Source organism: Microcaecilia unicolor, chromosome 3, assembly GCF_901765095.1.
Source record: "Microcaecilia unicolor chromosome 3, aMicUni1.1, whole genome shotgun sequence".
Lineage (NCBI taxonomy): Eukaryota > Metazoa > Chordata > Amphibia > Gymnophiona > Siphonopidae > Microcaecilia > Microcaecilia unicolor.
Window position 1 is genome coordinate 512054043 of NC_044033.1, and position 26763 is coordinate 512080805.

At 46.0% G+C, this 26763-nt stretch overlaps 1 protein-coding gene across 2 annotated transcripts in view; it reads right to left on the reverse strand.

Annotated features, from left to right (window-relative positions):
- Window positions 1-26763, reverse strand: part of FAXC (failed axon connections homolog, metaxin like GST domain containing) — a 38443-nt gene that overhangs the window by 4715 nt on the left and 6965 nt on the right. For both annotated transcript variants that reach the window (XR_003941369.1, XM_030195652.1), the window contains exons 2-4: window positions 25416-25551; window positions 15502-15698; window positions 6098-6315 (exon numbers count right to left, since the gene is read on the reverse strand). Coding sequence is in view for 1 of the 2 variants with exons in the window: in XM_030195652.1 (XP_030051512.1) it covers window positions 6098-6315; window positions 15502-15698; window positions 25416-25551 (551 nt within the window). In the remaining variant the exon portion in view is untranslated. The remainder of the gene's footprint in view (window positions 1-6097; window positions 6316-15501; window positions 15699-25415; window positions 25552-26763) is intronic.

Below are 26763 nucleotides of genomic sequence, written 5' to 3' on the forward strand. Positions count from 1 at the left end.
TCTAATGTGCTACTTAAATTAATTTCATTTATAATTTTTTTATTCAGTCCTTTGTTGTCTTGATATATTTTTTATCAATTTTTATTGTTGTATTTATGTGTATATTTATGGATGTTTCAATTTTCTTTGTTTATGTAGACTCCTGATGCAGGCCATCTAGCTGAAACACTGCCCATGTCGAGCCGTTTGGAAGATATTCATTCATGTGACCTTGCCTGCTGGGATGGAGAGGGAGGGGGTGTGCGGGGGTAGTCTTTGTTGTAGGGAAGCGGAGAGGGGGAACGATTGTAAAACCATTAGATTTGTTTTAAAATTCAACCTTAACAGTTTATAATAGTTATTTTGCCTATGTGCCCTTTAAAACCTAAAATGTAATTTTGTTTTTCCTTGCACCAGGAAAAAAAATGCCTTTTTATTCCTTTCCCGAGAGAAAAATACATCCGGGGCTTGGAAGGAGGAGAGGTGTGCCTGAGGTCAAGCCTTTTTGCAACTCTGTTCAGAAAAAGGAGTTTAAAAAAAATGGTTTAAGGACAGGGATGAAACAAACTGCATATGCTCCTCCACGATGATAGGAGGCTGTGTCGGGTGGTTTGACATCACTTCCCATCACGTGACCTGAATCCAAGATGGCGATAAGTAGTGTGAAACAGGAAGTGATGTGTCCAGCAGTCGCCACAATCTTGGAAAAGGGGTGTGGCTATATCACATCCTGTGATGTCACCAAAGAGGGTAGGGTTTGAGTGGGATTGTGCAAATGTGGAGCTAGGGATTACACTAAAGGGGCACAGCCATGATATCATACCCAATGACATGAAAGAGGGTGAGCGGGGATGCAGGTGGAGAGTGGGCATGGGCTGGGCAGATCCTTGGTTCTGATTGGCTGATGTGACCAGAAGTAGGAGTGGCCACCTTTCAAAATCAATTAAAGATAATCAAGTTGACAAATGCTAGTGAGGATTACTACTCATATTTATTTATTTCTTTCTTACATTTGTATCCCACATTTTCCCACCTATTTGTAGGCTCAGTGTGGCTTACATAGTACCAGAGAGCAGGGGCGTATCTGGACTCCGGCGGTAGGGGGGGCCAGAGCCAGAGGGAGGGGGCACATTTTAGCCCCCACCCCACCAACCCACCCCCCCCCATTGCCAGACCCCCCGCCACCAACAACTCTCTCCACCCCCTCCCGCCGTCAACCCTCCCCCGCTGCTTACCTTTGCTGGCGGGGGACCCCAACCCCCGCCAGCCGAGGTCCACTTCCACCTGCTGCTGCCTTTAAAAATATTTCTTCAGCTGGCAGGGGACCCCAACCCCCGCCAGCCAACCCGAGGTCAGACTCCAAATTGGATTCAACAGCTTTCAACAGCAGCATGGCCACACGGAGGACGAAGAAGAGCTTTAAAGACCTCGAGTCGGCTGACGGGGGTTGGGGTCCCCCGCCAGCTGAAGAAATATTTTTAAAGGCAGCGGCAGGTGGAAGTGGACCTCGGCTGGCGGGGGTTGGAGTCCCCCGCCAGCAAAGGTAAGCAACGGTAGCGGGGGAGGGTTGACGGCGGTAGGGGGGTCCAGGGCGAAATCTGCGGGGGCCCAGGCCCCTGAGGCCCCACGCAGATACGCCCCTGCCAGAGAGGCCTTTGCAGGCTCTGGTGTGAACAAATACAGGGTGATGTTGTGGTAAGATCAAGTTCATCTGGCACAGCCACATTAGGGAATCGGAGAACGGAAGAGTTGTGTTATGTCCGTTACGTGCTTTAGTTTGGTTGTGTTGCAGAGATTAGGCATTTAAGTTGGATCGGTAGGGTATGCCTTTTTAAACAGGTTGGTTTTTAGTGATTTCCGAAAGTTTAGGTAGTCGTATGTCGTTTTCAAGGCTTTTGGTAATGTGTTCCACAGTTGTGTGCTTATGTAGGAAAAACTAGATGCTCAAGTTGTATTTAATTCCTTTGCAGCTTGGGAAGTGCAGATTTAGATAAGATCGTGTTGATTTGGATGTATTTCTAATTGGTAAGTCAATAACTCGGGGCTTCTCTGTAGATGATTTTGTGAACCAGGGTGCAGATTTTGAAGGCGATGCGTTCTTTGATTGGGAGCCAGTGTCGTTTTTCACCGAGGGGTTTTGCGTTTTCAATGTAATTATTAATACTTACTAGTATTCATCAATTTTAAATCAATGTTTACATATTTATTCCTGTGTTTACATTTAGGAGACATTTTATTAAGCTGTGCTAAAAAGTGGCCTGCACTATTACTAGAACATGAGTTTTCCATGCACTGCGGCCGCTTTTAGTGCGGCTGTTACAGCCGCATATTCCATCTGTTCAATTGACGGCCACGTGCTAATTTTCTAAGTAGCGCATAATTGCCGGAGCCCTCACTGACACATATTTTCTAGGTGGTAAAGAGGGGCATAATCGAACGGCGCCGGCGAAATACATTGCCGGCGATCTATTTTGGCGGCGCCGCAAACAGCTGGCCGGAACTGTATTATCGAAAAAGATGGCCGACCATCTTTTCTTTCGATAATACGGTTTGGACCGGCCAAATGCCAGAGTTCGCCGGGTTTGAGATGGCCGCCTTTGTTTTTCAGCGATAATGGAAACTAAAAGCAGCCATCTCAACCCCGGCTAAATCCAAGGCATTTGGTCGTAGGAGGAGCCAGCATTTGCAGTGCACTTGTCCCCCTAACATGCCAGGACACCAACCGGGCACCCTAGGGGGCACTTCTAAAAATTAAAAAAAATATATACAAATAGCTCCCAGGTGCATAGCTCCCTTACCTTGGGTGCTGAGCCCCCCCCCCCCCCAAATCCCCCCAAAACCCACTCCCCACATCTCTACACCATTACCATAGCCCTTATGGGTGAAGGGGGGCACCTACAGGTAGGTAGAGTGGGTTTTGGGGGGGGTTTGGAGGGCTCAACACTTAGCACCACAAGTGTAACAGGAAGGGGGGGGGGGATGGACCTGGGTCCACCTGCCTGAAGTGCACTGCACCCATTAAAACTGCTCCAGGGACTTGCATACTGCTGTCAGGGAGCTGGGTATGACATTTGAGGCTGGCATACAGGCTGGCAAAAAAGGTTTTTATTTTTTTAGTGTGGGAGGGGGTCGGTGACCACTGGGGGAGTACGGGGAGGTCATCCCCCATTCCTTCTGGTGGTCATCTGGTGAGTTGGGGCACCACTTTGAGGCTTGGTCGTGAAAATAAAAGGACCAAGTAAAACCGGCAAAATACTCATTAACGCCGCTTTTGTTTTTTCCATTATGCGCTGAAGCCGGCCATCTGTTAGCCACGCCCATGCCCGCCCATGTCCCACCTTCGCTACGCCACCGACACGCCCCCTTGAACTTTCGCCGGCGAGGCAACGGGAATGCGGCGATGGTGTCAAAAAAGGGGGTTTTGATTATACCGATTTGGCCGCTTTTGAGAGATCGCCAGCCATCTCCTGATTTGTGTCGGAAGATCGCCGGCGATCCCTTTCGAAAATAAGCCTGAAGGGCTCCCGTGCAAACCATACGCTAATCAGTTAGCATGCAACATTGGAGCTGTGCCAGCCACATCTGCCCTCCACCCCCAATCATGTACCCAGCGCTAAAAAAATATTTTCAATTTTTTAGCACATGGGAAGCATGCGCTGATCCCCAAACTTCCACGGGACACAACAGTGCGCCCTGCAGTACGTGTTTTTAACCTGCAGTAAGCACGCTTTAGAGCTTACTGGAGCTTATTAAAAGGACCCCTTAATTATTTATTTATTTTCTGACTCAACGTTCCAACGCACTTCTTAAATTAATTTCACTTATAATATTTTTATGCAGTCCTTTGATGACTTCATATATATTTTTTATCAATGCATTTTTATTGTTGTGTTCATGTATATATCTATGGATGTTTAAATTTTCTTTGCTTATGTAGACTCCTGATGCAGGCCATCTAGCAGAAACATGACCTGTGTCGACTTGTTTGGAAGATATTCATTAAAGATTTGTGCAACTGTATCCTGTACATTGCTCTGGTATCCCCACTTCTCTCCCCACATCACCCTACCTCTGTCTCGGTGCCCTCCCTGTTCCCTTCCCCACCTGCATCTGCTCTATCGCTTTCCTTCTCACCCTCGCATTGTCTAGCATGGTTTACAGTTTATCAAAGACATGCTATCCCACCTTTAGAGTTGCCACAGCAAAGCAATTTACAATCTAAATTGAAGAATGAATGAAATGCCACAAAACTAAACTGATAGAGAAAAAACAAACAGCAAAAATTAAGACCATTTACTCCCCTTCTTCTCTCTCTCAACTCCTCCCCCCCCCCCCCCCCAGTGTACCTTAAAATACATCTTCCTTATAGAAGTCATCAGCAGCCAACTACATATGCAGCGATCTTAAGAGAAGACACACTTTAAGCTACACCTGAGGGAGAGGGGTGAGAGAGAGAGAAAGAAAGAGAGAGAGGAGATGCTGGACCAGGGGCAGGGGGTGGGACTTAGAGGCCAACAGAATTTCGGTTTCGGATTTGGCACCAAAACCGACCAGAACTCCAGGTTCAGGTTTTGGCTGAAAACGCCAAAATCATGGCCTGTCCCCTGCTGCCGCAGCAAGTCCATCCCAACCCCCTAACCCCCAAGCCAGCCTTCCCCCACCCGACGAAGAACCTATCCCCCACCTGACTGCTGATTACTCCTGTCCATTTGGGTTCCAACCCCAAAATGGCGGCCACAACACTGCTGCAGGAACTCACGGCTGCCACTTCCATAATGCAAAATATTTAAACACACATGAATACAAGTGTATTGCTTCTTCAGCTTATTGAGAGTGGAGTAGTCTCATATATAACACACGATAAAGATTATTTGATTTTTCACCCAATGACTGGGTGTATTATCTGTGTGTATTGTCTAATCATTGACTTAACCTCCACCACCCTTTGCTAATCTTGTATATGAAAATATATTTCTGTTTATCAATATGCTATCATCTAATTTTATGCAGCACTTAGCTTGAACAAGTTGGTGCTCTTAAAACCCCGACAGGTCCCCGTTTCGTGGCTACTTTTTCAAGGGGGAGTCACCAGTTCTAAAACCAAAAACAAGATGCAGCACAAAGTTACTTACAAAATTGTTCTAAAAGGCATATTAGTTGTATAATTTTGTGCAGTAATTCGTGGCTGGCACAGCTCCAATGTTGCATGCTAACTGATTAGCGTATGGTTTGCACGGGAGCCCTTCAGGCTTATTTTCGAAAGGGATCGCCGGCAATCTTCCGACACAAATCGTGTGTTATATATGAGACTACTCCACTCTCAATAAGCTGAAGAAGCAATACACTTGTATTCATGTGTGTTTAAATATTTTGTTATATTTTGATGCTCGACAGAGCACAGGCACAATTGTTTGTTTTGTCACTTCCATAATGCAGCCAGTGGGGGAAGGGGCAACTCAGGATGCTCCTGCCCCAAGAGGCCACTAGACCACCAGGGCTTTTAGAAGGTAGCTCCAGGGAAAGCCTACAGGTAGGGAGCCTGGAGGGCCACAGTTTTGGCTTCAGAGCTGGCTAAAACTGAGTGGCAAATTTCAGCAGTAGATTTGTTTCAGCCGGAACCAAAGCCATGGGTTTCAGTTGGACTCTAATAGGGTTAAGAGAGAAGGGAAGATGCCAGACCTGGAGATGAAGGGGAGAGAGAGATTCTGAACGTGTGGTGGTGGAGGAGGGATATGAGGCACCCTTTATGTAGTGCAACACAGTGCCTCACTGACTCACCTGTTAAGCTGACTCTGGTAGGTATTTATTTATTTAAAATATTTCTATTCTGCCTATAACTAGTCAGATCACAAGTCAACATACACGTGTCCCTTACGGATTTAGTTCTTTGACAGATTAAAGAGTTGGTTGTATAAAAAAAAAAACCTCTTACATACACTTTTTTTTATTTTGAGAAGGGGAGAGGGAAGGAAATAAAAATGTTGAAATTGGATTGGATCTGTATACACTCAAAGGGTTGTGGTACAGGCTCTTGCATGCTAAAGTGAAAATAGCAAATAGCTTTTATTTTCACGAGCCATAGGTGAGGGTATGGAACATACAGCAAGATGTACATTACCCAGAAGACCTGCAAGTGATCGCATGTCTTTCTCCATCAGCAGGTATATCTCTTCCTCTGAGAATCGCCCAATCCCGTGGCCATACATTTCCCGCTTCACAATCCCTTTTGTGAGGTGGCACAGAATCCACTTCAGCAGGTCACTAAAGGGGCCAGGAAGGGAGAGCATCTTCTGGGTCTCGTGGAGGTTCTCCACCCACTGGCAATAAGCCAGGGTCCTGAAATGACATGAAAAGAATTTTTAGCTTTATGCCTGGCCTTGTAACAACCTGATCGATAACTTGCAAATTTAAGCAACGAGCAGCAGAACTGTGGAAGACCAAGGCCTGCTTATCCCAAATTCTGTAAGGGAGAAAAAAGGCAATATAATGTAAGTATGGAAGGGATTGAAATATGGGCATATGGAGGCCTAGCTCAGGGCCTAATTTACCAAGGCTTTTCTCCCATTCTGGATCTATGGGGAAAATCCTAGTAGATCAGGCCCTGATGACAAGAAACGTTTTAAACTAACGTAACAAAATGAAGTGAAAACAGACACTAGCAGATGTGGAAACCAATTACTGTATTCAGATGTTTCCTCTTGTTAACATATGGTACACTTTCAGGCTTATTTTTGAAAGAGAAGGGCACCCATCTTCCGACAGAAATCGGGAGATGGGCGTCCTTCTCTCAGGGTCGCCCAAATCGGCATAATCAAAAGCTGATTTTTGGTATCCTCAACTGCTTCCCGTCGCGGGGACGACCAAAGTTCACGGGGGCATGTCGGCACCGTAGCGAAGGCAGGACTGGGGCGTGATTAAGAGATGGGCGTCCTTGGCCGATAATGGAAAAAAGAAGGGTGTCCCTGACGAGCAACTTGGCCGACTCTACTTGGTCCATTATTTCTTGCGACCAAGCCGTGAAAAGGTGCCCGAACTGACCAGATGACCACCAGAGGGTATCGGGGATGACCTCCCCTTACTCCCCCAGTGGTCACTAACCCCCTCCCACCCAAAACTTTTGCAATCTTCCGTGATTATGAGTTCAGCTAGAGCAGTCTGGAAATGGATTTGTCGTTTGCATCATTTTTCTCCTCAGCTGTCACTTTACCTGTCTATATGTGATAACCCAGCTTTTCCGCCAGGACAGTTATACCCTGCTTTTCGAGGATGGCGGAGAAAGGGAATAATATTCTTGTTGCACGCCTTACTGCCGGACGGGAAAATGAAATCTTTCCGAGATCTCCACTTAGAATTTACTCTGCCACAATCGGATATGTTTCATTACAACCAATTGAGACACTATGTCCAATCCTTACCTTGGGAAGACCTAACGGAGGATGTCCAGGAAGAACTGTCGGCTGCGTATTCATTAGAGGCACAACAAAGAGTGTCCCTTGCATTTCACCATCGCCACATTCGAGAGACATTACCTGAACTAGATTATGTCCAGCTGCTGGCATTATGGCGGAAAGACCTATCAATGACGCTCACCTTGGTACAGTTCAGATCACGTCCTTTTTTTTTTTTTGTTACATTTGTACCCCGCGCTTTCCCACTCATGGCAGGCTCAATGCGGCTTACATGGGGCAATGGAGGGTTAAGTGACTTGCCCAGAGTGCAGGACGTCAGACTCACAGAAACAGAAGCCTGCGCAGCCTTCTACATGAAATGTTGCTAGTGGAATAGCAACATTCCATGTAGAATCTCCAAGAGTAGCAACATTCCATGTAGAATCTCCAATAGTATCTATTTTATTTTTGTTACATTTGTACCCTGCGCTTTCCCACTCATGGCAGGCTCAATGCGGCTTACATGGGGCAATGGAGGGTTAAGTGACTTGCCCAGAGTCACAAGGAGCTGCCTGTACCTGAAGTGGGAATCGAACTCAGTTCCTCAGGACCAAAGTCCACCACCCTAACCACTAGGCCACTCCTCTGGCGCACTTCAATTTTGACAACATATTGGGAACTCCAATATAAATTTGCTCTGCGTCTATACATCTCACCGCGCAGAGTGTTTCACATGGGGTTATCCCCATGGGGATCATGTTTAAAATGCAGAGCAGAAGGCGCCACAATGGGTCACATGTTCTGGTCTTGTGGCGGTATTGTGACTATTTGGAAATCTATAATTGGCCCAAGTATCGTGCATGTGGCGGATCAGATGGCAATATGACCCTGCTCTACTATTCGGACATTTGAAGTTGAGCTCGCGACCTCCCTGAGGATTTACATCATTTGGGTCCAAAGTAATTATGGTTGCTAAACAAACAATTTTGGCAGACTGGTTATCTTACACTTACCCCACACCGCAGCAGTGGCGAATCTGCATGATTTACCTACTATGTATGGAACGTACGAGTATAACCGACTTTAATTCTGCTGCGGGAGACAAAATCCAGCGGTGTTGGACCCCTTTCTTGAGTACTATGTCTTTGAAAGCCCGGAGTTTCAAGTCTCACTTTGGGTTCTGTATTTCCTGCCTCTGTCCTGTAGGGTTTCCACTTCCTGTGTGTTCCAAGCCTCACTTTGGTGTTCAGTGTGTTATTTCCTGCCTCTGTCCTGCTTATAAGGAAGTGGTGCACTTTCATTCAGGGCCTTTGCAATGCCAAAGGTCTCCAGGTTAGTCCATGTGCAGTGAAGCACGTCTGCCTTGTTTATGTCTGTGTGCCTGTGGGCACTTCTGCCTTGATTTCTTGTTGCTTTGTTCATTGCCTGTGTGCCCGTGGGCACTTCTGTCTTTATTCCTTGTTTAGGGTGCCTGTGTGCACTTCTGCTTCTGTTCTTCTCGGTCTGTTTGTGTGCTAGGTTCAGCCTTCAGCCATAGTTCTGTTGTTTGTCTGTGTGGGTCAGCTTTGTGTCCTGCCTAGTCTGCCTTGCTTGTTCTAGTCCCCTCTACCTTACCTTCAGCCTTAGTTCTGTTGTCTGTCTGTGTGGGTCAGCTTTGTATCCTGCTTGTGTCTGCATGTTTCTCTTCAGCTCCAGTCCCCTTCCTGCTTGTCTCTGCCCTGTTTGCTTTCAGCTTCTGTTCTTGCCAAGCTTGTTTGAGTATCCTGAATCCTGTTCCAGTATCCTGAATCCTGTTCCTGCCAAGCTTGTTTGAAAATCCTGAATCCTGCTTGAGTATCCTGAATCCTGTTCCTGCCAAGCTTGTTCCAGTATCCTGAATCCTGTTCCAGTCAAGCCACGTCCGTCCCAGCATCCGGTTCCAGCCAAGCCAAGCTTGTTAGTCCAGTCCTACTTGGGGGGGGTTTGCCTCTTGCTGCCGCTCAACGACAGTAGGCCAAGGGCTCATGTTGTTCCAGAGTTCGTGACTGTTTGTTTAAAGCCTGAGATTGTGACACCTCATCAACGATGGAGTAATTCTATCATATTTCTTTGTTGTAAAAATCAATCTAGCAGCAGTATTCTGCATCAGCAAAGTCAATGTATCACCTTAATAGACTCCCAAGTACAAAGCTTTCTAATAATCAATGTGAGGTAAAAATCAGTAATTGAACCAGCAGTCTAAAATGATCCTCAAAAAAAATACAATTTAGTAAGGCGAAATGCTTCAGTTTAAGAAAAAAAAGATCCAAATCATTTTTTTTCACTTGTGGGTCCATTGTGACATCTAGGGGTCCTTTTACCAGGCTGCAGGAGAAAGGGCCCTACACCTGCAGCGGGGGCCGTCTTTTCCGCATGCCAGGACCGTTTTTTTCCACAGCCGGTAAAAGCCGAAAAAAAATGACAACGCAGTGAGATAAGTCTTACCATGCGGCCATGCGGCGGGGAGCCCTTACTGCCACCTATTGAAGTGGCGATAAGGGCTCCCACGCTAACTGGGCAGCTCGCGGCGATGCCCAATTACCGCCAGGTTATTGCCATGCAAGCCATTTCCGGGGGGGGGGGGGGGGGGGGGGGGGCTTTTTCCTCTGGAAATGGTGCGTGCTCGGGGCAGGACTACCGCTGGCTGCCGCACTGGGCTGACAGTACTTCCGGAAGAGCGATTGGGAAGCTCGTGTTGGGCTTACCACCACTCTGAAAAAGGGCCCCCTAGTTAGGTTCTCGCTCTAGAATCCTCCGGGATCCAACTACGCCCTCTTTTGGACCACCACACTAAGGCACAGACCTAACGATTATTCCGTTCCCTGGTTTAGGGAAGTGGACTCTAAAGCCCCGATTTGTGCATGCTGATTTTGCAGTGTATGCAAATTTATCTCATATGCATGTTTATTACAGATATCCTGAAGACTAGAGCAGCTGGGTATGATAAGACAGGGCTTTAGGCCCTGTGATTTTATAGAAAAATAAAGCCTTCTTCCACTCCTAACCGTGGAGTGAGAGGACAGGGGTAGAGAAAGGGTAGAATCAATTTGCTGCATTTCTACATGTTTCCAGTTAGTGATCTGGCAGAAAATCAACACTGATTGCAGCTGTCCAAAGAAGGTAGAAATCAAAACTTTTCACAGCAATTTTCCAGCCCAGAGCAAGTCACTCCATTTAGTACATTTTTATCTTCTGAAATGTTTACTATTATAGATTAATGGCATTCTTTTACAGTCAGTTTCCCTAAGGGTACAGAGCTGTTTGCTCTGATTTGATTTCTTGGCCCATTCAACGAGGCTCTGCTAGGCCTGAGATCAGGCAGTAGTGCAAAATGCTCGGAAAGAATGTGAACAAATAACCCAGGACTAGATAAGAGCCTCCATTCTGAAACCGAGTCTCAATCACATCTCTGAATCCACCACAGCCAAAACGTAATTTAGACTGAAATGTTTCCCATGAATGTGTTTCAGTGGCGTTCCTAGGGGGGGGGGGGCAGTGGGTGTGGTCCGCCCCGGGTGCACGCCGCTGAGGGGGGGGGGGTGCCGCGCGCCTGTCTGCTCCGCTGGTTCCGTGTTCCTTCTGCCCTGGAACAGGTTACTTCCTGTTCCGGGGCAGAGGGAGCATGGAACGAGCAAAGCAGACAGGTGCACGGCACCCCCCCCCCCAACAAGTAAAAATGCACCCGGGGGGGTGTCCTTTCGCCGGGGGGGGAGGTGTGGCCTTTCGCGGGGGGGAGGTGGCCTTTCGCCGGGGGTGGGGGGGGGCGCTGCACCCGGGGGGGGGGGGGGGCGTGCATCGGCAATCCGCCCCGGGTGTCAGCCACCCTAGGAACGCCACTGATGTGTTTAACAATATTGTACAGAGCGATCTACCTTTCCCAGGCCAAACTGATTTTTTGCTACTTCTAGACAAGGAACCGATGCTCAAAACCTAATGCCAGCGTTAGAGGCAATTAGTGCTGGACTAGTATGCACGTTAATGTTCAGAGAGCTCTAGAGCGGGAATTAATGTATGATCCAAAGATGGCAACAAATTGTATTTAAATGTACTCAAACGGATGTTAATGAGATTGTGAGGGAGCGGACGGTTAGTGAAGAGCACTCCCTCACTGAAGGTGCAGTTCAGTCACCTTACAGCAGATGTCACTAGACTACCGAGGCTGAGGCCGAGTCAGAGGGGTGGAGATCAGACCAGACTGGAGTTAAATGCCCTGAGGTTAAGCAGATCACGGAGGTCCCAAGTGCAGAGAACTCCAAGGGTGTGAAGAGCAGGGCTGCAGTACCTGGGAAGAGCTGGGGGAAGAAGTGTGGTCTTAGCAACGACTGCTACCCCGTAAGTGACAGAGCAGAAAAGGATTGAGGTAGGACAAGTTGTTTTACAACCTGTTAGACATCTTCCATAACCTGGTACAATCAATGGTACTCAGTCATCTAGACTATTGTAACACACTCTACGCCGGCTGTAAAGAACAAATAATCAAGAAACTTCAGACAGTCCAAAACACTGCAGCTAGACTCATATTCGGCAAAGCAAAATATGAAAGTGCTAAGCCTCTACGAGAAAAGCATATATGCTTATGCCCACTACCAGACAGCACTAGCGTATTTTGTTTTTCATTTGATGAGTATTTCGGAGGCGCATCTGTAAACGTCAGATTCAGGACCCCTGAGGAAGGCCTGTTAGCCGAAACACGGACCGTGTAGGGTCCTATTAAACTTTTCTGATGCTTTTACTCCCTATGGTCTTTTCTGGTCTGTTTTGGTTCATCTTCCGCTCTTTTCGTGGTCTACGAGAAAAGCTACATTGGCTCCCACTTAAAGAACGCATCACGTTCAACTAGTTCACAAAATCATTCACGGAGATGCCCCAGCCTACATGTCAGACCTGATAGACTTACCACCCAGGAACGCTAAAAAATCATCCCGCACATTCCTCAATCTTCACTTCCCCAACTGTAAAGGCCTAAAATACAAACTAACCCATGCGTCAACCTTCTCCTACTTGGGCACAGAATTCTGGAACGCGCTGCCACGCAACTTAAAAACGATCTATGAACTAACTAACTTCCGCAAACTACTGAAGACCCATCTCTTTAACAAGGCATACCACAAAGATCAACAAATATGAACTCCTACACGGATATCCAGTACTGCCTTACGATACTTGCTTGTTAAACCATTATCATCCTTTATCATTATCATGTTACCCAAGATCCTTATGTAATACTAAATATCTATTTTACTATGTATTTCCACTAATCATGATGTATTGTAAGCCACATTGAGCCTGCAAAGAGGTGGGAAAATGTGGGATACAAATGCAATAAAATAAATAAAGTCAGGGCCAAGCAGTGCCCAGTGTGGACACTGAAAATGGAACAGTGGGAATTCCAGGAAGAAACAAGGTAGCTGGATTGCCTGATAGAGGGGTGACCAAGCGTGTGCCAAGGGCCCACAGAGGCAGGTCACTGGAGAGAAAGCTAGTGACTGGAAGAAGTCACTTTGCATGTTTATACACTTCTCTGCATATAAATAAGTATTTTACTTTCAGCTTTAACTCCTATGAGGCTGTATTTATCAAGGGCCCAGGCTTATCCGCTAGTCACGTTACCACAGAGGTCATTTGGTATTCCCGCTCAATGCTCAGAGAACAGCGCAGAAACAATGCTGCCCTTAACTCTAGAAACGTCCCGCCAGTTTGGCAGTGGTGTTGATAGGGTTGCCAACCTTTTTGCCAAAGAAAAACCTGACACCTGCCCCACTCCATGCTCCTCCCTTGTCCTGCCCCTCATGCCATGCCCCAAGTCCCTTGCCACACTTGTACCCTTCTCCCGCCCCTCTACAACCAACTGTCCACACTAGGTTTGGCATCTCAAAAGAAAAACTGCCCACATGTATGATTATTTCACACATCCAGTAACCAAACTCTGTCCAAAAACAAACACATTCTGGGACTTATATACGAGAAAACCTGTCATAATAAAGCAGCACTAATGTCCAGGGCAGGGCAGAGGAATAGACTAACGGTCAGAGCAGCTGACTAGTAATAAGAAGGGCCAAGTTCATAATCCCACCATAGCCCCTTCTAACCTTACGCTAGCCACTTAACCTTCCACTGCCTTGGAATGGCCAGGGGTAGCACTGGCAACCTCACCCCATTCAGGGTCCTCCATCAACCATCTCCTTGCAGTGGCCCTATAAGCATTTCACAGTTTGCTCCTTATGAGCAGCGGAGACTTGAAAGAAAAAATGTCCCAAGACTCAAATAGAAACAACCCTACCTATAAAGAGATACCAATATAGTTCCTACTGAAAATACAGACCAAGTCAGACTGCTACAGATCCCTACACAGAAAATAAACACTAGCAAAATACCACAACTTGGTCACATGCACAAAACACAAAGAGACCCTGAACAAATATGAAACAAGGGACCAAACATCAGTAACAGAGCTATGAAAACAAAAAGACTGAACTGGAAACCTCAAAGTCAGGTGCTGAATGTACAGCAATACTAGAGAAGCAGAAACTGAAATGTAAGACAAGAAGCATCTTTTCCAAAACTGACATATTCCAATTAATGCATTCAGAATAAATATTGTTTTGTTTTTTACCTTTGTTGTCTGAGCATTTTATTTTTCCATTTGCTTTGGTTCCAGTGTCTATTTTCTGCTTTTCTCTTGTTAGCTTCTCCTGTCCATTTCATATTTCATCTCTCTCTCTGTCCACCATACATCTTCCTTCTATGTCCCTAATGTGTCCTGTCCAGCATCTCCCCTCTATGTCCCTGTTTCTATCCTCCCCCAATATTCACCATCTGCCCTCTCAGTGTCCCTATCCCCCCCCTCCCTGCGTCCAGTATTGTCTCTCATTTCCCTGTCACTATTCTTCCTCCATGCCTAACATCTTTTCTCTGTCCCTGTCCCATTCCTTGTCCAGTTTATCCCCTCTATCTTAGCCTTCTCCCCCCCCCCCCCCCATACACATGGGGCCTGCATCTCTCCTTCTCTCTCCCCTGCCTCCCCCTCTCCTAGTTTGAAATTTTTTCCTGTCTTCCATGGCCCTGTTTTTCTCTCCCTCTTTCTCCCTCTACCTGGAATCCAGGACCTCTCTTCCTTTCTTCTCCCTTCCCACCCTGGTCCAGTATATCCACCCCTTACACTCACATTCCCCCTCTCCCTCCTCAGTCTGGTACCTCTCTCTCTCTCCCTCCCTCCCTCCCCTCCTGCAGGTCTGGCATTTCTCCTTCTGCACCTCCCCCATGGGTCTGGGTTTTCCCCCTCTCCCCTTCCAAGTGTCTGGTTTCTTCCCCCCCTCAGTGTGACATCTCCCCATCTGCCACCCCTCTCTCACCTCGTCTGACACCCCTCCCTCTCCTGTTCCTGCTTAACAGTCCTCCAAAAGCAGTGAGTCACCAGTATCCAGGAAAACACATTTCTTCCTGCTGCCCGGGGCTTCTCTCAGATTCTGCCCCATCCACAGGAAGCTGCACCAGAGGCGGCAGAAAATGGATGTGCAGCAAAATAAAAGCCAGCGTGAATTCATTTTTGGCCCGAGACCTTACCAGCACCCATTGACTTAGTGGTACCCGGATGGTAGGCATGCAGCGTGCGCCTTTGTAACAGGGCCCCTGAGATTGTTAGCCATGGATCAGGAGAGATGTGGTAAGAATGCACGTTTGCCCATTAGATAAGAGGTACACAAACTGGGAGCCACAAACAGTTATCTTACCTTTGGTATACTCATTAGCTGACCCCTTACTACTACCACCTAGAGGCTGCCAGGGAAGTAGAGTCCATACCCAACCTATTATTTGTGTCTGGTGGTGAAGTCACTGAGAAGATCAGAGGGAGGAGAAGGGTATGAAACACGCTACTCTAGTACCCTCCATACCCATGTGCATACCCTAAAACTTTCCTCACCCCACACAAGCACCCTTCCCTCCATTCCTAGGCCAGCTCTCTCTATTATAAAAGTTAATCAACCAAAAAATGCATCTAGAGGTATTCTTCATGGCCAAGTACCTATTTTCAGTACCCTTCAAAAACACGTAATTGCTTGGAAAATTAAACACTGTGTAAAACCACAAGAATCCCAAGCGTTAAGTACGAGCTTACCAGTAAAAATGCTCTTCCACCATTTTTGTCACCGCTCTGGAGACTGCTCTTTCGTGGGCGCTGAGATTTGTATTTAAATTCACCCCGAGCTTCTCTTCCAAAAAGTCTATTATGAATTCTGTCCCAGAGACTCTTTCGTTGTTATATTCTATCCAGGGCATTTTCCCTTGAGGGGAGAGCTTTCCATCGAAATAGTTCTACGAGAAAGAGCAAACGAGAACAGAGATCATGCCAGCATTAAATTCAGCCCATCACAGAACAGGTTCTACAAGACTCACCATCAAAAATCATTCATTATTTATCCCTAATACAGTAGACTGTTGCTTCAAAGCGGGACTTTTTAAGGAGAAGGCAATTGGGGTTCCAGTTAGCATCATACCCTGCAACAGTTACGCATTTTTTCCAGTTTCAAAATCAAATATATCAAATACATGCGTTTTTTATGGAGGGAAACTCAATGCTGCAGGGCTTTTACGTTGTTCAGTGCTACATTGCTCTCAAGGCAAAACTCTCCTCTTTCACTGTCAGTACAGATTAATTGCACCCTTACATCAACATTTATAGATTTTTACAGTGAGTGTTTTCTAGCAAAAAAGGTGCCGGTACTCAAATGCTAAGCCACCTTCGAGGCTGGGGTGATCACCGAGGGACCCACCCTACAATAGCCAGGCCACCGCAACCAGTCACAGAATCTATGACAAGGCAGAAATGGTGTGTAGAGCCTGAGCTCTTTCATTTAAAATTTGGGGTCCATGGGTCAATTTTAGCAGACAATGGAAAAGGTGCCGGTACTCAGTACCCCCCTCAAAAAAAGCCCTGGATTTTTATAAAAATGCGATCTTTTGCCAATCTTTAACATAAGAATATAAGAATAGTGGACTGACAGTGATCTGTGCCTCCGGGCAATAAGGATCATTGCCCCCCCCCCCCCCAAATCCCATCACTGGTGCTCTTTCTGCCATCTCAGATCCAAGTATCGGGTAATAATCAGTTCCCCAAATCTGATTCCAGCGCCCTCCCCTTCCCCCTCCCTTCAGGAGATCAGCACTGTCTCTGCCTTTTTCTGCCCCCTCCCTTTCACAATTCCAGGGAGCAGATATCTGCTGCTGTTAATGATTTGTCCCCACCCCCACCAGTTCCACTGAAAAAAAGTTTTAAGAAATACAACACAGAAGAAAAAATGAACCATGTTCACTGTCATCCAGTCCTCCTTCTCTGCCTCTGTGGGTTTGTGAGAGAGCCCAGTCTTCCTAGCATGCCTTGGGGATCAGCAGCTTTTCTTGGGGCTGATCCATTCCTTATTCTACTGTAATTCCATCAAGATTTTTCATCTTTTCCCCATTTATTTCTCTGAGTTCTTTATAATGGTCTCTACCATTTTGCCCAGCACTGACATCAGGCTCACTGGTCAACAATTTTCCAGATCATCTCTGGAACCCTTTTTAAAAATTCATGCTACATTGGCCAGCCTCCAATATTTTGGTACCATGCTTTATTTTAAAAAATAAATTACATATTACTAACAATAGCTCTGCAAGTTCATTTTTCAATTCTATCAGTACTCTGGGATGTATACTATCTGGTCCAGGTGATTTGCTATGTTTCAATTTGTTGAATTGCCCCATAACATCTTCATGGTTTACAGAGATTTGTATCAGTTTCTCTGACTCATCAGCATTGAATACAATTTCTGGTGCTTATATCTCTCCCACATTTCCTCAGTGAAAACTGAAGCAAAGAATTCAGTGGAGGAGTAGCCTAGTGGTCAGTGCAGTGGACTTTGATCCTGGGGAACTGAGTTCAATTCCCACTGCAGCTCCTTGTGACTCTGGGCAAGTCACTTAACCCTCCATTGCCCCTGGTACAAAATAAGTGTAAACGCTTTGAATGTAGTTGCAGAAACCTAAGAAAGGCAGTATATCAAGTCCCATTTCCCTTTCCCCCTTTCCCTTATGACATCACAATATCAGAAGTGAGCCAAGTATCATTGTGACATCACTGATGAGGTTGGCTCTTATTGGTGGAATGAGTGGAGGAGTAGCCTAGTGGTTAGTGCGGTGGAGTTTGATCCTGGGGAACTGAGTTCAATTCCCACTGCAGCTCCTTGTGACTCTGGGCAAGTCACTTAACCCTCCATTGCTCCTGGTACAAAATAAGTGTAAACGCTTTGAATGTAGTTGCAGAAACCTAAGAAAGGCAGTATATCAAGTCCCATTTCCCTTTCCCCCTTTCCCTTATGACATCACAATATCAGAAGTGAGCCAAGTATTATTGTGACATCACTGATGAGGTTGGCTCTTATTGGTGGAATGAGTGGAAGAGTAGCCTAGTGGTTAGTGCAGTGGACTTTGCTCCTGGGGAACTGAGTTTGATTCCCACTGCAGGCAAAGGCAGCTCCTTGTGACTCTGGGCAAGTCACTTAACCCTCCATTGCCCCAGGTACAAAATAAGTACCTGAATGTATATAAACCGCTTTGAATGTAGTTGCAAAAACTTCAGAAAGGCAGTATATCAAGTCCCATTTCCCTTTCCCATTTAATCTCTCCACTATGGCCTTGTCTTCCCCAAGTGCCCCTTTTACTCCTCGGTCATCTAGTGGTCTAACTGGTTCCAGGAGGAGTTTAGAAAATGTTAGTATTGGGGTTTGCACGAGGAAGGTTCCTGCTGGTAAAGCATTAACTGTGAAGTGGAGGACCGCTCTAGCTGGGAAATAGGGGAACCCAGCCTGGGAGCAGGAACAGAAAAGTGTCTATTCGGAGCCAAAGGTGGTAGCCCAGAGAGGTACTCCTTTGGAGGACAGTGTGGACAGACAGGGAGGTCTGATCCAAAGGAAGATCTGCAGGCACAGCCTTAGGTTGTTTCACCCAGAAGGGATGGGTATGGACAGGAGGAGCTGTAAATATGCATATAAAGCCCCTCCGAAGGGACACCACCTTGTAAGTGGTGGAGGGGCTTCTGTGTTTCAATGACTTAGAGGGCTATGCTGAAGGGTTACCCATATCAGACAGGCCTCTGAGGAGAAACCAGACAAAGAGTGTCCCAAACTGGAGGATCCAAGATGGCGTCGAGGGAGGACGTACGTTAGTTGAGTTCCCGTTTTACACCAGAATACCTGAAGAAGTAGGCGTGCTCCCCAGAGAATGGGGAAGAAAAAAGGCAAAGCCGTGGTGTCCTCCTCGAACACGGCTGGGGTTCCCACCACTTCTCAGTCTACTTTGGAGAGATTCGGGGTCATAATGTTGGAGATATCGGTTCCTGCTTCGGGGAACAGCAAGGCTTTATCGCCGAATCTCAGTGGAGAGGAAGTGACTTTGTGTCCCCCTGCTGGCACGACCCCTCCAAGACCCGGAAACAGTAGCGCTTCGCTATGGAGGTCGACAGCGGAAACGCCCGAAGTGGGTTAGGATTCTCACGCGATAAACCAACTGGGGGATTGGAGAGTGAACCCTTCCCCCCGAAGATATCTGGAGCGGTTTCTGTGGAGACATTGGACCTGGTGAAAAAATGTCATAATGGACGCACTATGGGAAGTGCTGCAGAGTGTGAATAATTCTCTTCTTCAGATGTCAAAAATTTTTCAGGAATAAATATGTGATTATATCAATACTTATCTAACAAAGTGGAAGTCCAAGATATAAAAATAGAGACTTTGATTACGGAAATGGTTTCTCTATGAAAATCAGTTAATCTGGTAATGAAGGATAGTCATGTTTCTTGTAAAAAAGTGGAACTTCTGGAGAACCAATTAAGGAAAAATAACTTGAGAATGATAAATCTTCCTAAAATACCCTATATAGAGAGTTATATTACTAGTGACTTTTGCCTTTGATTTAGATAGGAACAATGTTTTGAAATTGTATTTCCGATACATGGCTGATAGTTTTTTGGGTTCAAAGATAAATATATTTCCTGATATATCAAGGGAATCGCAGACTAGGAGGTGTGGCGACTGAAATGACAGGGACCTGGGGAAAAGAAGAAGCGATATGGATCACCTTAAAAAGAGAGGATAGAACTTCTGTCCACGTGGGTGTTGTCTACAGACCCCCCACACAATTAGAGGAACTAGATAAAGATCTGATTGCAGATATTCAAAAATTAGGAAAGAAAAAAGAGGTTCTGTTGATGGGAGATTTCAATCTGCCGGATGTAGATTGGAAGGTTCCGTCTGCCAAATCGGAAAGAAGTAGAGAGATCGTAGATGCTTTCCAAAGTGCTCTGCTCAGACAGATGGTGACGGAACCCACGAGGGAGGGAGCGATGCTAGATCTGGTGCTCACAAATGGGGATAGTGTGTCAAATGTGCGAGTGTGTGCACATCTGGGAAACAGTGACCATCAAACGGTTTGGTTTGATATAACAGCTGAAGTGGAGGGCGGCCACTCTAAACTCAAAGTCCTGGATTTCAAGCGTGCTGACTTTAGTAAAATGGGGGAATACCCGAGGAAGGAGATGATGGGGCTGGGAGGACGAACAGGAAGTGGAAGGGCAGTGGTCCAGGCTGAAAGAAGTAATAAATAGGGCCACAGACCTTTATGTAAGGAGAGTAAATAAAAGCAAGAGGAAAAGGAAACCGATATGGTTCTCCAAGCAAGTGGCTGAGAAAATAAAGGCTAAAGAGTTGGCGTTCCAGAAATATAGACAATCTCAAGAAGAGGAACACGGGAGGAATACCGGATGAAACTGAAAGAAGCCAAGAGAGAGGTACGTCTGGCGAAGGCGCAAGCGGAAGAACAAATGGCTAGAAATGTAAGGAGGGGCGACAAAAATTTCTTCAGGTATATTAGTGAAAGAAGAAGGACTAAAAAGGGAATTGTGAGACTAAAAGATACAGCGAACCGTTATGTAGATAATGATGAAGAAAAAGCCAATTTACTAAATAGATACTTTTGTTCGGTTTTCACTGAAGAAAATCCTGGAGAAGGACCGCGAGGGACTGGCAAAAGTACACCTGAGAATGGAATGGATATAGTATCGTTCACGGAAGAGAGTGTGTATCAACAACTTGGAAAGCTAAAGGTGGACAAAGCCATGGGACCAGACGGGATCCACCCCAGAATATTGAGGGAGCTCAGAGAGGTCCTGGCGGGTCCTCTTAAAGATTTGTTTAATAAATCCTTGGAGACTGGAGAGGTTCCGAGGGACTGGAGAACGGCGGAGGTGGTACCTCTTCACAAAAGTGGTGATAGGGAAGAAGCTGGAAACTACAGGCCGGTAAGCCTCACTTCGGTTATTGGAAAAGTAATGGAAGCCATGCTGAAGGAAAGGATAGTGAATTTCCTAGAAGACAACAAGCTGCAAGATCCGAGACAACATGGTTTTACCAGAGGGAAATCGTGCCAAACGAATCTCATTGAATTCTTTGATTGGGTAACTGGAGAATTGAATCATCGACGTGCTATAGACGTAATCTACTTAGATTTTAGCAAAGCTTTTGACACGGTTCCTCACAGGAGGCTCTTAAATAAACTAGATGGGCTGAAGATAGGTCCCGAAGTGGTGAACTGGATTAGGAACTGGTTGACGGACAGACGACAGAGGGTGGTGGTAAATGGAGTTCGCTCGGAGGAGGGAAAGGTGAGTAGCGGAGTGCCTCAGGGATCGGTGCTGGGGCCGATTCTGTTCAATATATTTGTGAGTGACATTGCCGAAGGGTTAGAAGGTAAAGTTTGCCTATTTGCAGATGATACTAAGATTTGCAACAGAGTGGACGCCGGGAGGGCGTGGAAAGCATGAAAAGGGATCTGAGGAAGCTAGAAGAATGGTCTGAGGTTTGGCAATTAAAATTCAATGCGAAGAAATGCAAAGTGATGCATTTAGGGAGTAGAAACCCACGAGAGACGTATGTGTTAGGCGGGGAGAGTCTGATAGGTACTGAGGGGGAGAGGGATCTTGGGGTGATAGTATCCGAGGATCTGAAGGCGACGAAACAGTGTGACAGGGCGGTGGCCGTAGCGAGAAGGTTGCTAGGCTGTATAGAGAGAGGTGTGATCAGCAGAAGAAAGGAAGTGTTGATGCCCCTGTACAGGTCATTGGTGAGGCCCCACCTGGAGTATTGTGTTCAGTTTTGGAGGCCGTACCTTGCGAAGGATGTTAAAAAAATGGAAGCAGTGCAAAGAAAAGCTACGAGAATGGTATGGGATTTGCGTTCCAAGACGTATGACCAAAGACTTGCTGACCTGAACATGTATACCCTGAAGGAAAGGAGGAACAGGGGTGATATGATACAGACGTTCAAATACTTGAAAGGTATTCATCCGCAAAAAAATCTTTTCCAGAGATGGGAAGGCGGTAGAACGAGAGGACATAAAATGAGATTGAAGGGGGGCAGACTCAAAAAAGATGTCAGGAAGTATTTTTTCACGGAGAGGGTGGTGGATGCTTGGAATGCCCTCCCGCGGGAGGTGGTGGAGATGAAAACGGTAACGGAATTCAAACATGCGTGGGATATGCATAAAGGAATCCTGTGCAGCAGGAATGGATCCTCAGAAGCTTAGCTGAAATTGGGTGGTGGAGCAGGTGGGGGGAAGAGGGGTTGGTGGTTGGGAGGCTAGGATAGGGGAGGGCAGACTTATACGGTCTGTACCAGAGCCGGTGATGGGAGACGGGACTGGTGGTTGGGAGGCGGGAAATACTGCTGGGCAGACTTATACAGTCTGTGCCCTGAAAAAGACAGGTACAAATTCAAGATAGGAGTTTATCTTGGGCAGACTAGATGGACCATGCAGGTCTTTTTCTGCCGTCATCTACTATGTTACTATGTTACTATGTGAACTCTTGGCTTTTAAGCCAAGATTCATTGCCCTAGGTGGGACCTTCCTAGAGCGATTCCTTTGTAAGTGTTTTATTTCCTTATTACTTATTTGTTGAACCCAAGAAATTACAAGAGTTTGTGGAGTTAAAAGAACAGATGAAGACCCTCTGCAGCAACTTCCTTTAGTTACCACTGTACCGGCTGCAATTACCGATTAACCTTCCTCCCTCAGAAAATATGAATTTGTAAGATTAACCACTTGGTGTTTTTCTTATTTTCTTTGAGATTGTTTTCCTGATCTTGGATTCCCCAATTGTGGACAATTATATATATTGTTGAGAGAAAATGGTTTTTCTTTTTCCTTATATTAATTTCTGTTTTTCCTTACATTTACGTGATAAATGTGAATGTAATTAAGTAAAATGATAAAAAAATAAATAAATAAATATGCACATAAAGTAGGATTATAAAGTTAGTACATATAAGTAATGCCACACTGGAAAAAGACCAAGGGTCCATCGAGCCCAGCATCCTATCCACGACAGCGGCCAATCCAGGCCAAGGGCACCTGGCGAGCTTCCAGGTACAGGCAAAGTCAGTAGGCAGGCAGCAGGTCGAGAGAGTACATAAGTACATAAGTAATGCCACACTGGGAAAAGACCAAGGGTCCACCGAGCCCAGCATCCTGTCCACGACAGCGGCCAATCCAGGCCAAGGGCACCTGGTAAGGTTCCCAAATTGAACCTGAGAAGATACACATCCCTAAATTTGCTTCGGGATTTATTGTTGTTGGATATCAAGTTGGATTATAAATTGTCTGTTTGTTTCAAGAAGGATTTGAATTGCCTGTTGCAGAATCTTCAATAAAGCTTTGGTTATTGCGTATAACACTCTGGATTGGAGTCTTTTCTTTGCATGAGAGTGGAAACTTGCTTATTTTCTGGACTAACGGAGAAAAGTGTGCAGACTTTTTAAAGAATATAAGCCCCAGCTTAACATCCTATGGCCTTCCGGATTTTTATCCAGCCCCGGCCTACACCCAGATCAGTTCGTGTGACCATGAGGGTTTCTTGGACTTGGAAAAAGAGAGAGATTTTCTTTGTGGCCCTGGTCTCAGGTGCTGACCCACAACGAGCCTTAACTGTGTGGTGAGACCAGGGTTACATTAATATGCTGTGAGCTCATCCCAAACCACCACAGCACTCTAAACATAGAACACCATTCAATCCTTTCAAATGCTTTTCCGCATCAAGCATCAAAGAAACATAAGGATCAGTCAAAGTAGAGGCTAGTGTCAAAAATTTCCAAAAGGTCCAAGAATTATCCGAAGCCAACCTCCCAGATGTAAAACCACTTTGATCTCTATGTTTTAAGCATAGTAAGAATGCAGAAAATCTCATTGACAATCATTTTGGATTATGGATCACAAGTAGCAGCAGTGGGATTTGAACCAGCCACCTCTGGATTGCAAGACTAGTGCTCTAACCACTAGACCACTCCTCCATTCCACTCCCTTGAAATTTGGCAGTCCCTGTGGGGGGCAGTTCAGGACGTCCAAAATGTTTGAAAGAAGGACGCCCATGCCTTCGCTATGCCTCTGCTGACACACACATACTGTACCTCCCCTCCCAGGGATCTGCATTCTGCTATGATGGACCTGACTATGACATTTCAGGCTGGCAAAAATAGTTTTTAAAGTTGTTTTTTTCAGAGTGGGAGGGGGTTAGTGACCACTGGGGGAGTCAGGGGAGGTCATCCCTGATTCCCTCTAGTGGTCATCTGGTCAGTTCGCGCACCTTTTTAAGGCTTGGTTGTAAGAAAAAATGGACCAAGTAAAGTCGCCCAAGTGCTCGTCAGGGACACCCTTCTTTTTTCCATTATTACTCGAGGACGCCCATCTGTTAGGCACACCCCAGTCCCGCCTTCACTATGCTTCCGACACGCCCCCGGGAGCTTTGGTTGTCCCTGCGACGGGAAGCAGTTGGGGACGCCCAAAATCGGCTTTCGATTATGCCGATTTGGGTGACCCTGAGAGAAGACGCCCATCTCCCGATTTGTATCGAAAGATGGGCGCCCTTCTCTTTCGAAAATAAGCCTGTTAGTTGTTTACCGTTTTCTCAAATAAGAACTGACCCTTGGTGTGAACTTTGCTTTATTACAGGTACCCTGTTTTAATACCTAGTCATCTGCCAGCCCGCCCTCTTCTCAGGTAAATATGAATTTTTTTGTCTTTATTTTATTGTGGTTTTCAGTCTCAGTTCTCTTTGGTGCTTGTGTGATGATACATAGCTGTGGTCTTTCTTGGCTCCTCAGTCTCTTTGGTCTTTCTTGAACAGTGGAAAACTAACAATTTTTCAGGGCCACCAGACCTCTTACCTGGTCCCCTGAAGGTTACTTACATGACCTCCTCCACTGGTCCGAGTCCTGGAGGACCCTCTGTGGTAGCGATAAAACACTGCGATTTATCACAGGTTACTGTGGAACCTTGTTGGGGTGCCTCGTAAATTTAGGCCTCTGCTTCACTTTGGGCCTAGCGCTGGCCCGGCAGCACTACTGCACATGTACAAAAAGTCACACCCTCCTCCTACAGGCCAAAAGTTTCTTGAGCGCGCCCGGCTGAGAAACAACACAACTCTGCCAGGCAGCGCTGCAGCAAGCCACAGACAACGCAGCTCCCTGTCGGAGGCCTCATAAATGCCTCTGGACCTCGAACAGGTCATTCTGCTAGCTATCAATCACACCATTTGGCCGCAAGGATGGTCTAGAAAACCCCCGGAGCCAGAAGAAAACTCCGCACCCCGGGTAAGTTTCTTAAACTTAATCCACAGATCACATTTCAGTGGTCAACAAAACATCATGCAATCAATTTGTTCTTGAGTCACATGGAAGCAGAAAATGTTCTGGTGCATCACCAACTTAAAACAGTCACCAACATCCTTACTTGCAGTGTCCTGGGCCTCTATTGATTCATTAAGCAGAAGCCAGGTCCAGAAGGAACCAAATGAGGATTTCATGCTGGCAGCACAGAGCAGTGCAACAGAGTCATTGACCTTTTATTATTTACCTACATTGACCTTGAGCAAGATAAATGTTTCCATCCCATATTTAACATTTAGCCTTGGTACAAAGAAACAGAAGTTAGAGGTGTAAAGAAGATTACCTGGTAGGGCAAATCAGCCATCCGCAAGTAGGTTTCCATCTTCAGACAGAACGGAGACAGGCTAGGGACACCATTGTTTGGTCTTGAAAACTGATGCAATATGATGGCATCTTTTGAATTCACCTCTTCCTCTTTCCTGCCACAAAACCAGAGAATATTATATGGTCAATTTGATGTGCAAGACTTGGTACTAATAGGGCATAAGTACATAAGTAGTGCCATACTGGGAAAGACCAAAGGTCCATCTAGCCCAGCATCCTGTCACCGACAGTGGCCAATCCAGGTCAAGGGCACCTGGCACGCTCCCCAAACGTAAAAACATTCCAGACAAGTTATACCTAAAAATGCGGAATTTTTCCAAGTCCATTTAATAGCGGTCTATGGACTTGTCCTTTAGGAATCTATCTAACCCCTTTTTAAACTCCGTCAAGCTAACCGCCCGTACCACGTTCTCCGGCAACGAATTCCAGAGTCTAATTACACGTTGGGTGAAGAAAAATTTCTATCTCTTCCAGGACCAGAAGCTCTACAAAGCCTGCAACTACGAACAACCCAAGAGCCAAATTAAGCTCTAGACAGATCTGAGGCGACTGAAATCAGAGGCCTAGTCATGAAAACATGGTAAAACTAAAGCTGGAATGACAAGCTTAGCATTGATGCTGCATTTAAAATGAACATACTTATATTATGGTTACCTACGTGTGTAAATGCTAGCATGGTGCCTAAGCCTGTTCTGCAAATACCTGCTTCACTTACATGGCATGTACTTGCAAGAGGGGTACACAAGCACGGATCCCAGTCACATATGTAGCTAACAGAACACTCACATCAGCTCTGTGCCCGGCTTTAATTTTCAGTGCACTGATAGCCGATTATGCAGGTATTCTGTAACAGAACCTAGGTACCTATCACATACCCTCCTGGTGCCTAACTGGAAGCACCCAGTTACATAATTGCCCCATAAGTGCTTAATGCATGTTAGTAGAAGGGTTTCATACTATCCTTGGTCAATGTCGGCAGTTCTTCACAAAGAAGTAAACACTGTACTTTATCACTGTAAGACCGTGTGCTTTTGGCCTGGATGGATTGTTGCTAGCTCGAACTGTTTCAAAGGCTTGCGAGTAAGGGATTGGCAGGCATCAGTGCATGTCCTGGTACGTGAACCTCTCACGCAAATGGAAGAGGTCTGAAAAGGATAACACAAGCAGAAAGCCAACTTGATCGAGTTCCAAAACTAAGCCCTGGCAAAATGTATATCTCCGAGCAGGAGAAAAGAGATTTTGTATTTAGATGGCATTAACTGTATAAATACCGCCTTACACAGAAAGAAATTCCTGCTGTCCGACTT